Raw genomic sequence first — 12,479 nt, forward strand, 5'->3', positions numbered from 1 at the left:
TTTTTATTATCATAATGATACCTATGTAACGACTCGATAGTCACGGGTCTCGAAAAGTGTATTTTCGAGACTTCGTTATTGTAAATTGGACTCATAAATATTTTTAGTTAGTTGTGTAGTTAATTAGGTTTTGGTTAGGTGAATTTGCATGAATTAAGAGTAATTAGGTATAAGGACTAAATTGCATAAAGGGTGAAAGTTGAATTATAGATTAAAGAAAAAAATTAAAAGGACTAAATAAGAAATTTTGCCATAATTTATAAATGAGGATGCATAAGGCTGAAATTATTATAAAATTTTAAGTTAAAATATATATAATAATATATTATTTAATATTTAAGTAAATATATATAATATAATAATAAAGTAAATATAATAAACAGGACAAATAAGTAAATGAATAAACAAAGAAAGAAACAAAACGAACAGAAAGGAAAGAAAGAAAAGAAAAAAAAAAGAAAGGAGAAAGATAATATATTAGGGTTTCAAAGTTTCTAAGTTTGATTGATTAATCAATTTAGTCCTTTTTTCTTGTAATTTTTATGTTTTTGGAATCCCAGTGTTAAATGTCGAAATTTTAGCAATTATTGAGTTTTTAAATGTTGTTAATGTTGAATAATTTTAGTATTAGAGACTGAATTGATAGATTTTTAAGTTAGGAATGAAAAATGTTTAATTGTAGAATAAATTTTAAATTTTGAGTAATAGGGAAAAAAATGTAAAAAAAAATTGAAATTTAGGGATTTAAGTGAAAAATAGGGAGTTAAATTTAGCTTAAAGTGAAATTTGTATAAAAATATATGATTAATTGTAAAGAAATAAAGTTAGTCTCGTTTTATGGACTAAATTGAAAATTAGACAAATATTGAGTCAAAAATTGAAATATTCAATATAAAATTGAATTGTGTTATATTGATGAATTTTAATTGTTTTAATTCCGTAGCTAACGTCGTACCGAAATCTTCAACTAAAAAGGAAAAAGAAAAAGTGATGTGGAATAGCTCAGAATTCCTGGTTTGTATTTCTATAATTTGAAACTAGTTATTAATTGTTGTATTTTTTATTTAATGCATATGGTAAGTATTGAGGTGAGTATTTGGCATTTTAACATTGAATTGAATTAAAAGCTGATTGAATGAATTGAATTGATATATATATATATTATGAATATATTGATTATTTGAATTGAAATGAATATATATATGTGCAAATATGATAATTGAATATTGGTTGTATTTAGAAAGTGAATTGAAACCCTATTAATTGTATCGGACTAAGTCGGATATAGATGACATGCCATAGGATTGGAAGAGTTCAGGGACTTTTTTGATTCGAGTCGATGATGCACTGGGTGCCAATTTACTTCAGTTTAACAGATGAGACACTGGGTGTCAATTTACTACTTCAGATTATCCGATGAGGCACTGGTGCCAAACTGATGTGTAGGTTGGATCTGTGTATCCGTCCGAGTCCGACTCGTGTTAATAGGGGTAAATAAATAATAAAGTTCTATAATTGATATTGAAATGATATTGTATGTGAAATGAAAATGGGATAGTGAATTGAAACATGAAAATGAGACACATGAATTACATATTCATGAATTGGATATTGATTGAATAATATTTTTGTATAAATAATACATATTAAATTGTAAAAAGCTATTATATAGCAAGTGATGAGATTTGAGAATGGTATGAAATGATCTATTTATGAATTGAATATTGAATGGCTAATGCCATTGTTTGAATAAATGTGGTCTTAAATATTCAAATGTGTTTATAACTAAAATATGCATATTATATTATCATGTCTTTAAATATTCGGATTATAGAAATATCACTGAGTTTTACTCAGCATAAGGTTTTGTTTTCCGTGCGCAGATTAAGTACAGTGATTTTGAAGAGTTGTAAATGAGGTTGTGAACATCCATCTCATCACATTTCCAAGTGCCAAGAGGGTATGTTTCAAAATTTTGAATAGAATAGCATGTACTTAGGAAAATCAAGTGTATTCCAAATAATAGGGACAAAAATATAAGTTATGATTTTTTTTTATGTTCAAATATATTAATGATTAGCCAAAATCACTTTGGTACCAAATGTAATATCCTTATATTAGGTTCTTTGGGTCGGACTGGGTATAGGGGTGTTACAACCTGACTATCAATCTTGTCTCAGTTTACTCTAAAATGATATCAATAAGAAGAACATAACACGTGGCACATTTTTATTGGATGCCATACATTTTTTTTGGTAAAATGAGATAAAATTGATAATTTACATATCATTTCAAATGAAAAAAAACTTTAAAGATCAATATGAAAATTCGAATAATTTAAGCTCAATTTATTAATTACAACTTAAAAAAAGGCTAATATATTAAAAAACCCTTAAACTATTATACTTTATTTAAACAAGCCTTTAAATTATTTTTGTAGTTAAATAAGGCCTTAGCTTATGATTTTTACCTATAAAAGCTCTTGATTTTAATATTAAAATAAATTATTTTGAATTTTAATATTAAAATAAATTATATACAACTTAACATCAACATAAATTTTAAGAGACTAAAAAAATTAATCACTTTAAAAATATTTAAAATATTATTTAATTTTACTTTCAAAAACTGTTATTTTATTTTTTATTTAATAAATTATTCTCATCAAATTCACGCCATCATTGAATGCAGTGGCGTATTTAGGTGGGTCGGTAAGGGCATTGATGCCCCTAAAATAAAAAATTATCCATTTTAACTCTTTAAAAATTTTAAAATTTTAATTAATAAATATAAAATTACACTTTAACCCCCTAAAAATAATAAAATATTAATTTAATCATTTAAAAATTATAAAGATATAGACTATTAAAAGTTAAAATTTAATTTCAGCCCTTAAAAAAATTTTCTAACTTTATCCTTAATCGAATAGAAATTAATTTAAAATTTTAAAATGTTTTTACTTTAATATTAAAAAAATCTCTACAATAAAAATAGGAGTTTAGAAACTTATTTAATTAAAAAATTATAAATACTTATTTAAATAAAATATAGTAGGCTAAGTTTTTTAAATATATTAAACCACACAATAATCGTTTATTTATTGTCTCCTATTATAGGCAGGAAAATAATTAACGGACCGAATACCCTGCCATCATTTAATTATCAGGCATGAATTGTCTAGTTTTACTTAATTAGTGCCCAACTGTACTACTCTTTTACATGAATAAAAATACCAGCTAATTATTACAGTTTTCTAACCCTTCCTCCCTTTTGGAATTTACAAAATTTGCATTTTTGTTAACGTAAAAATATCATAAGTCTGAACCACACTTTAACATAGATCTTTTATATTTATAAATGTTAATATTTAAAATAATTTACTAAAACTTAACCTTTCAATATTTATACGTTTTATCAATTTAATTTTAAATTAAAAAAATCAAAAAATAACTTCTAATATTTACAAAATTAATATTGTATTTCAATATTAAAACTAAAAAAAAATCATTTTTTTATAAATATAATTTTAAACATTAACACTTTTTTATAAAAATATATTAAATAACATATCTGATAAATTTCAAGATATTAATAATATTTTATCATATCACAAATGTTTTTACAAAAGTTATTTTTCTTTCATTTTGGACGGTTATTTTAAGACTTTAAGATCCTTACCTATCACCCTACACAGACAATAAATCATTACGCTTTAATGCTTTGTTACAAACCCTATAGGTATAGAGTTTAAAGTACTATATTTAGTGACTCGTAAAAGTTATCAAACCACCGAAACAATAAAACATAAGGATTTGTTTTGATTGTTAATTGTAGTATGGACTATGAACTGTTTTATAACTTTTCCTTTACTCATTGCATTATTGCATTTTTCAAATAAAAATGGTGAATTTCTCGAATAAAGTTGGCAGATATTATAAAATTGGGCCAAACACCGAAATGCAAAATATTTCTTTGACAACAATTTTTATAATAAGATTGCCTATGAAAAATCATGACCGCCTTGAAGAGAAATGGACTTAAAGAAAAAGGGGAAAGGAGAAATACCCCACCCACACCCACTTGAAGAGAAATGGACTTAAGTATTTTTCAAGGCAAACTCCCATGTGACAAGCACATAGTTAGACAAGTTGTTAATTAATTACTTTATTATAGGCTAGCTAGGGTAGATTATAGTAATTATGATTTTGTTGATCAACAAACATAATTATGATCATCATTAGAATGTCATAGAAGTACCCTTTCAATTTTGGAAAGATTGGACGAGGCTGACCATGTTAAATTGCTTCTTAACAACATTAATGTTCTTATTAAAGACATAAAAATATGCATTATTACTAATTTAAGATAACAAGAGAGCTAGTAAGAAAATCAAAACTACAGCATACACTGAATATTTCTCCAACTTTATTAAAATGTTAAAATCCAAAAATCAAAGATATGATACAAGTTATAGAAAGCTTAGATATAACATTTTTTAACAGGATATAACTGCATTAAAAAACTATATAATTATATGAATTAATCTACACATGCATTTAAAATATAATGAAGGCCATGAGTTTTATATATGGTTCTCTCATATTCTTATAGTTAGTGGAAATGCTGTTAGCACTTAGAAACACTCAATGAAGTAGAGACTCGATCTCTTGGAAGAAAGTAAAGCTTTGGCTTATGTTGCCATGGACAAACCATATCCTTATTAAGAACCAAATAAAGTCATCTACATGCATAATTGACTTATTCATCACTTTAGCTAGTCGAGTCAGGTCATGACTTAGTGCAATAACTTTTTATCATACTCAAACTTAAATTTCATACACTCCTAGTTTGTTTTTTATAATTCAAATCCCATAAAATATTAAATTTATTATTCCTTTAAATAAGCAATTCGATTACAATATAAAAAAATGGTGCAAAGGGTTTACAAACACAAAAATTGTATATAAAATTTCATATCAATTAACTTGAAATTTACGTAAATTTATCACAATACTAGTGTCATGATTGGTATATTAAAATTATTTTTATATTAATAATTATATAATTTATAATTAAATTTTTATAAAATAATTTTTTTAATTTAAATTCTTCAACTCATGAACACGAGCTTCGAATTGAGGAAAACAAATGAAAATTAATGTAAAAGGATGAATCCTAATGGTTGGCTAAAACCTTAGACGATGATGAAAACATTGAAAATAACTTGTGGAAATTAAGTGAGAATCCATAAGAATCACAATGAAAGAAGGGACACAACACAATAGTGGGTTATCCTCTTCTCACAGTAGTAGGTCCACCGGAATCATCTCTCTCTCTCTCTCTCTATAAATATATGTATAAGTAGTAAAAAATGGAGAAAAACATCCACTGGATCTGGGACTGGGAATTGATAGCCATGGAGACTATCTACTTTTATGCAACGTACCGGAGCTTCCAAGTAAATAAAGATTACTCGACGTTTCGATCGTTGGTTGGTCCACAATAACAAAGAGTACACTATTCGGAAGACAACATGAAACCCCTTCGCTATTTTCTTTAACAAATAACCATTTCCATCCACTTTGCAGCAGTTACTGCTGACTTGATGCACCCATGTCTCAGCTCTGTAACCTGAAGCTTTGAAATGATTTCAACTATTTTGCACGTCAATATCATGTCTTTTTTAGAATTCATAAAAACAAAAATTTCAGTTCCAATGATAGAGAATCGAAATCTGAATTACGGTCTGATCTCAAAGTTTAAAAGTACTAAAGTAGGACTTCCCACAAATTTCGAATACTCTAGTTCATGTTATTTTCGATATTTTAGCCAGGCTATAGAAATTAATCAATGCCTAAGCTCCATTTGATAGGCTTTATTTATTGTGAGCAACATGGGGCCAAAAAAGAAGGGGAAAGAAAATAGATTGTGGGGATTTCGGTGAAGTTATGATGTAAAGATAATAAAAAAGATGGCTGTAAAAATAATATCTCTGCAAGGAATGTGAAGAAATGGGGCCAACAGTGCTAAACAGTTCACCCACTACAATGAGTGATTATAAGAGGCACGTGGAGATCAGCATTTTGATTATAATATATAAATTAATTCATTATTTAAAAATAATTAAAATTAGAATTCATAAAATCAAAAAGATATGATTAATTGAGTTTTAGTTTAGTTGATATATATTATTGTTGTTGTAATAATTTAAAAGATTTAATGATGTAAGTTAATGGATTGAATGGTACAAGAATGGACTAAATTAATTGGTTTAGCTTTCAATTTCAAATATTAAAAATTAACAAATTTAATTAATTAACAAAATAGCGGTGAAATAATATTAAAATAAAAAATAATATTATATAGAAAAACAAACTTTATATAATTAGATTTTAACTATATTTATTTTCTATAGTGATGAAATTTATAATATATAATATACTTAACTTTTTATAAACCTATAATGAGAGTTAAAGTGGAAAAAGGAAATCCTCACTAGAAGAATTTTACATGCAGTGCGGTGGAACTTTTTCCACTAGTGTCATTGAAAGCAATGGAAGGGAGCATTGTGATGATGTTTCAAAGTTATTTCCCATTTCCATATGAGGTAAAATTGTGGGGTGGGGGGTGATTTTTTGTTTCAAAGTAGGAACATGTCATTTTTTCTGCACTTACTAACTTGTCAAAACTTTTATGAAGCTAAAAGAAAAATAGAGCGTGGGATGATTTAGCCAAAAAGTGCTTGTGTTTTATGATTAACATCAAAGAAAGAAAGAAAAAAATCTGGTGATAGACAGAGACCTAACCATTATGTTAGTTCTTATCTTTCTTACTAGCAGGAGAAAAGTGAATGTCAAACTATCTAAACTGAAAGTTTGGTGCCTTAGATTTTTGACTTTGAAAGTTGAGCAATCCCAATCCCACATAATTAAAATGAGGAAAAAAAGACTTCGATGCTACCCTTCATAAACTCAACAAAAGTCTTGCAGAATTATGAAAAATACATACGGTGGAGAGTTTCCTACATCAAAGGGTCATATATGTATAACCTTGTGGAGAGTTTCTTACATCAAGGGTCATTTCCCAATAACATAAGCAATTAAAGTTTGTCACGTTCATTGTTCTATCTTCAAAGAAGATTTGTTGGTGGGACTAATTGGGAGGTTGATGAATACTGTAATGGAGAAAAGAAGTGGCAAATATTTTGACCTTTTGAGGATAAGGTACAGCCAGAATTATAGTCCTTGTGATGTGGATATTTTTATTCTAAGTTAGGAAAATGATTTTATACAACTTCATAATTGATCCCTAGCTTAGGCAATCAGTTACATATATGGATGATAATATATCCACTGATATAGTCAACTTCATCACCTCAATCTTGTTTTAGTTGGTTAGGCTTCTAATCATGGAACGTCCTTGAAAATGATCAATTTTACCCTAAAGCTAGCTGACAGGTCTTGTTTGGACTACATTGATGATTCTTGCTGCTCTTTTGTGAAGAAGAATGGTGATTAAATATGTTCTAAAAATTAATCAAAGGAGCCATGGATCCTACATGTTTTCAACTTAGCTGAATGCTTTACTGAACACTAGTAAATTTTAACGCAATCAATATGAGAGATAACTAGGAAACGTGTAACAATGTATTGGCAATTTCTATAATAAAGTGAATTTTTTTATCAGACTAGATCATATATATTAATCAAGATTTATGAAAGATTATTATAGCTATTCAGGTTGAGCTGATCAATCAGGGCAAAGGTATTGTCATGAAAAATAAAGCAATAAATATACTATGAAGTAGTTGCAAATCGTATAGATATGCTTCAGAGGCTAAAATTGAATGAACAAAAGGATGCCAATATATTATTGAGACCTCATTTATTGACATTTGCAAATGTCGTTACAAAATAAATTCCTCACTTAGATCTTAACTCCACACGAAACAAGAAAACAACTTTGGACCACTGATAGGCCAATGTCAGAAGCCAAAAAGAAAGGGTCAATAAATCAAAATAGTTGGGAAAAGAAAGGAAAAGAAAAAGATTGAGGGGTATGTTTTTGGTCAAACTGGACCCGAGAAATGAGTCATATTGATCAACATTTAGGAAGATCTGCTGGTGGAGGCAGCAGTTTCTGATTAGGAAGTTCACCATCCAAGACAATCCAAGCCATCCTCAAGCCCCAGCTGGTGTGCACTTCTAGATGGCAATGCATGAACCATACCCCTGCAAGCATGTGGTTCTTGTTGTCATTGGTTATTATCATCAAATCTAAGCAAGAATTTGATGCATCTAATTTATGTTCAGCATGTCACTTACCTGGATTGTCTGCTAGAAAACGAATGGCAACCCAACCTCCTGATGGCACACCAACAGTGTTCCTTTCAATAGGGTCAATCAGGTTGAACTTTGCAGGGTCCTTATTTGGATCAAAGTTACCAAAACCCTGACCGACAACGAAGAAATTGAAGCCATGTAGATGAAGAGGGTGGCTTTCCGCTCCAAGGATGCTCGTGTCCTGCATAACTAGCTCCACAGAAGTGTTAAAAGGAAGCACTACAACCTTTGTTCCGTTGCTTACCATAGTATTGTTAGGTGGTGTGCCTGTATAGTTAAATGGAGTTATAGGACTGCTAGGAAAATCAGGGACGTAAACCCCGTTTGATTGGCCGAAGAAATGAGCCTGGAGTAGTGCTGTAGTTGGCATTGCAAATGATACGTTATTGACTGAAGCTGCAAACTTGGTTCCATTAGGTCCTTGGCAGGTTTGGTTATGCTGGCATGGGCTGGTTCCAAGACCAACTGTGAAGAAAAAATGCTTGTCAACCTTTTGGGGCACGTTGGCAGGATATTGTGCACTGGCCAGACTACGGAGTTTATTCACGAAATTTGTAGCAAAGGAAGTGTCATTTAAAGCAGGTAGATTTGGTTTAAACAAGGGGAGCATTTTAATTGAGATGCTTGAATGAAGGCTATTGGGCGGTGATTCGTATTCTAAGACACCGGCAACAGTCGAATTATCAAATGTTCCTTGGCCTGTCACATATGGTCTAGCAGTCATGAAGAATGTGGCATTTGGATATCTTGGTTTAGTCTTAAGGATCACATTTGTGGTTTGACCAGGGGCAATGAGAAGTGTTTCAGTCTCAAATGGTTTAACATAAATGGCATCAACATCTACAACAGTTAGTGTGTGATTTGCTATGCTGAAGAAGAGCTCATCGTTGAGTGCCGCATTGATTAAACGCAGAAGGTAAGTCTTGCCAGGTTTCACCTTAAGCTTGAATATATCTGTCAAAATTATTAGCCCCCGCGTAAATCCCATATCTCTGTAATTTATGTGGGTGTATATTTAGTTTAACACAAAGTTTTAGCTATTTTGTACCTTTGGCAGAGCAGTTATAAAGTGGTCCAGGAAGACCGTTGATGGTATAAGCATCAGAGACATTCGGGCCTCCACCAGTCTGGAGTGCCTGGCTAATTACAGCCTCAGGGTCTGTATTGAACCACTCTCCTACAATTTATCATAAAGGAGTTTGATTTGAGTTCGCAAAAATAAATGTAGAATCTTAATTGATCAGTTCATTGATGATTTCATTACCGAAAATGATGGGAACTTCCTTGTACGGCTTAGCAAAAGGGTAAGGAACGCCACGCTTGGGAAGAATGATAATGGGACCATAAAGAGTGGCTCTTAACCACGATATATGGGCGTGCCAGAAGAGAGTCCCTCTTTGGCCTACAATTGTGAAGTTGTAAACGTAGCTTTGACCAGTTTGTATGGGACATTGAGTCACATATGCTGGTCCATCTGCCCACCCACTTCGAAGCTGTCGAATGCCATGCCTGTTTAACACCACCACGACATGCAGTTTAGACCTTCCCTCATTAACGATACGAGATCATTTATTTAACTTGTAATATCTGCAGAATATCATTTTCAAAATAAACTTCAATACCAGTGAATAGAAATATTGTTAGGCACATGGTTGACCACTTTTATTAGAAGCTGATCACCCTCCCTTGCTACAATGCGTGGCCCTGGAAATTGTCGGTTCACTGAAACAATGCTCCTTGTACGGCACAAACGTGTCACATTATGCAACTTGATCTACAAAACGGTCAAGGTTCACTAAATTTAGAAGTCATAAGCAAACATATATCTGATTGATAATCATACCAAATTAAAACATACATCAAACTTGTAGTGCCTGGTGATCCCAAGTACGGGGTCAGCAAGTAGACAGAGTGTGAAAAATGAGAAGAAAACCAGAAATGGTGGTGATGAAATAAGAGGAACTGCCATTTCTTTTTCTTGGTCTGATTTCTCTTCCTTTTCGGGTGAACTTTGAACTACTCCTTGAGTATATGTATTCATTGAAGCATACAATAAAGTATATATATAGTAAATTAAAAGGTTGTTTGGTGTGTACTTTTGTTGATTAGGTGATGGAAACTCTCTCTCTGTTTAAATTGAAAAAAAAAAAAAACCCGTAGCTTCAATGTAGACTTCAGTATGATCCGGAATCAGTTGTTAGAACAACTTTAGAGTGGTGTCAAAGATAAGTCAAATCTTTATATTTTAACAAAGAATTCTATACTACATGAATGTTCTGCTATTTCCCATAATGTACGTGATTTTGAGCAGTTTTCTATGTTTGTAGTAAAAACCCACATTGTCTTCATGGGTGAAACTTGGAACCAACGAAGAAATTCTGTAACATTATTATTAGTCCCAAACATGACACTGACATTTACCTACCATCTATCAGCAGTAAAAAGAGGCTAATCAAGGCAAACTTTTCAGAATGAAAAAAGTGTGAATTTCAATATTTGGACAAACCGATTATGTCAATGTTGAGATTCGAATCTAAACTCGGGTCTAGTTTTGGATTCACCACAATGGGTTTTTAACCTAAAGAGTTTATATGGTTGTAAATGATGGATTGAAAACCTAAATCGTGGATTGACATTATCCAGAAGCCTCAACCGTTATGCTTTGTGGCAAAGCGAATTTCAGGGTTTACATCAAGCAGTCATTTCAGAGTTAGATCCCATGCTATTCTTTTTCCATTTTAATTAAGAACAGGTCATGGAGGAATAAGGAGGGAACCCCCATTGAAGCAACTGTTGTACAAGCAAAAACAGACTTAAAACTACAAAAGTTAAGCTTCTGTTTAAAGGGATATATATATAAACTGGACTGGAGATTAGCTTGATTAAAACATATGGAATATGATATCGCACTGTTATATTGTATCAATTACTGAATTGGACTTTTACATGCCAACCACTCTCTCTTTCTCCCCCCAAAAAAGCAAAGATCATTCAAGCTTTCAAGTATGTCTTTTACAGTTTTATGGCTTAAAAAGAAAGCAGTTGAAATTCTTTTTCTTTTTCTCTCCAGCATTAATTGTTTATTAAGGATTATCATGGCATATTGGTATTTTTACGTAGAGACATTCATGTCAAACATCCTTGAGTATTATTGCCTAAAATTTTGCATTTATTTCATGTTAGAAACTTGTCGTGCTCTTGCAGTTTAAAGCAGTCTCATATGAAAATTTTCTCCTCTTTAACAGAGGAGTAAGATCAGGAAGAAAGGAAAAAGAAGGATTATTAAGTATAAAAGAAGATTCCAAAGCATCGACTTCCATATGGATTATTTTGAACAGATTTTTAAGCTTAGTTTGACATGAAGTCTGTTGATGATTTTTGGGGTGATTGATGCTTGCCTGATGGAAAGAAGGGGCTTCCTTCGGCACGCTCCAGTCTCCACTACTTAATTCTAACATCAAATTTGAAGGCATGCAAACATAGGGTAATAGTCTGATGGGCCTATTGGATCTAGTTTTATGTTGGAACTTAACACAGTCCAAATAGGCAACATGTTTTTCTGCTTCTCATAAAGAACAAATATTTTCAAAATCTTTTTATTACCCTTATATTATGATATTGGTACGGCCCAATACAAACTTAAAGAAACTCTCATTGCCACGAGAGCCAGCCCTTTTGGGTAAATGGCCCATCAACTCCACCCATAATGGAACACATCTGTATGAAGTGTCAGAGTATTGCAGTCAATAAAAAGTGGTGTGTTGTTGGAACTTGGCTTGCTCTGGTTTGAGCTTTGGATCCCTTTGGCTTACGAAACTTGATTGGCTCCTGCTCTTTTCGTCTTCCAGCTTCAGAGTTTTGTGTTTTTCACGTTTCAGACCAATGCTTGAGTCTCTTTTTTGGTGCTATTTTGATATGGCCAATCATTGTTATTAGCAAGCATACCGTGTTCGGCTGTTTGCATCCTCTTCTTCTGCAATCTCTCTCCCTTTGAGGGGAAAAAAAACAAATTCTGTTTTTGCGTTAAAAAAAATGTTAGCATTTGCTTCTCATTGCGTCCTATTTGACTGATTTTTAGAATCAAGGGAACTGAAAAAACATGTGAAATTGTGCCGCTGCGATTAAGTTTCATGGATA

At 31.2% G+C, this 12,479-nt stretch overlaps 1 protein-coding gene across 1 annotated transcript; it reads right to left on the reverse strand.

The window, feature by feature from the left end:
* Positions 1 to 7,847: 7,847 nt before the first annotated feature.
* Positions 7,848 to 10,369, reverse strand: LOC107959070 (laccase-17). Its single transcript, XM_016895038.2, has 6 exons — positions 10,201 to 10,369; positions 9,965 to 10,116; positions 9,607 to 9,851; positions 9,391 to 9,519; positions 8,325 to 9,296; positions 7,848 to 8,231 (listed from the first exon to the last, which is right to left on the reverse strand). The coding sequence occupies exons 1-6, from the start codon at positions 10,309 to 10,311 to the stop codon at positions 8,101 to 8,103; spliced, it is 1,740 nt and encodes a 579-aa protein (XP_016750527.2). The 5' UTR covers positions 10,312 to 10,369; the 3' UTR covers positions 7,848 to 8,100.
* Positions 10,370 to 12,479: the final 2,110 nt, after the last annotated feature.

The sequence above is a fragment of the Gossypium hirsutum genome, chromosome A05 (genome assembly GCF_007990345.1).
Source record: "Gossypium hirsutum isolate 1008001.06 chromosome A05, Gossypium_hirsutum_v2.1, whole genome shotgun sequence".
In the NCBI taxonomy this organism is placed as follows: domain Eukaryota; kingdom Viridiplantae; phylum Streptophyta; class Magnoliopsida; order Malvales; family Malvaceae; genus Gossypium; species Gossypium hirsutum.

Excerpts from the sequence above, each read along its gene's own strand:
- LOC107959070 (XM_016895038.2), bottom strand. The coding sequence starts at position 10,311 with ATGGCAGTTCCTCTTATTTCATCACCACCATTTCTGGTTTTCTTCTCA. Across the intron at positions 9,520-9,606 it reads GGAAGTTCCCATCATTTTCG|GAGAGTGGTTCAATACAGAC; the intron begins GTAATGAAATCA and ends GATAAATTGTAG. Across the intron at positions 8,232-8,324 it reads TTTTCTAGCAGACAATCCAG|GGGTATGGTTCATGCATTGC; the intron begins GTAAGTGACATG and ends ACATGCTTGCAG.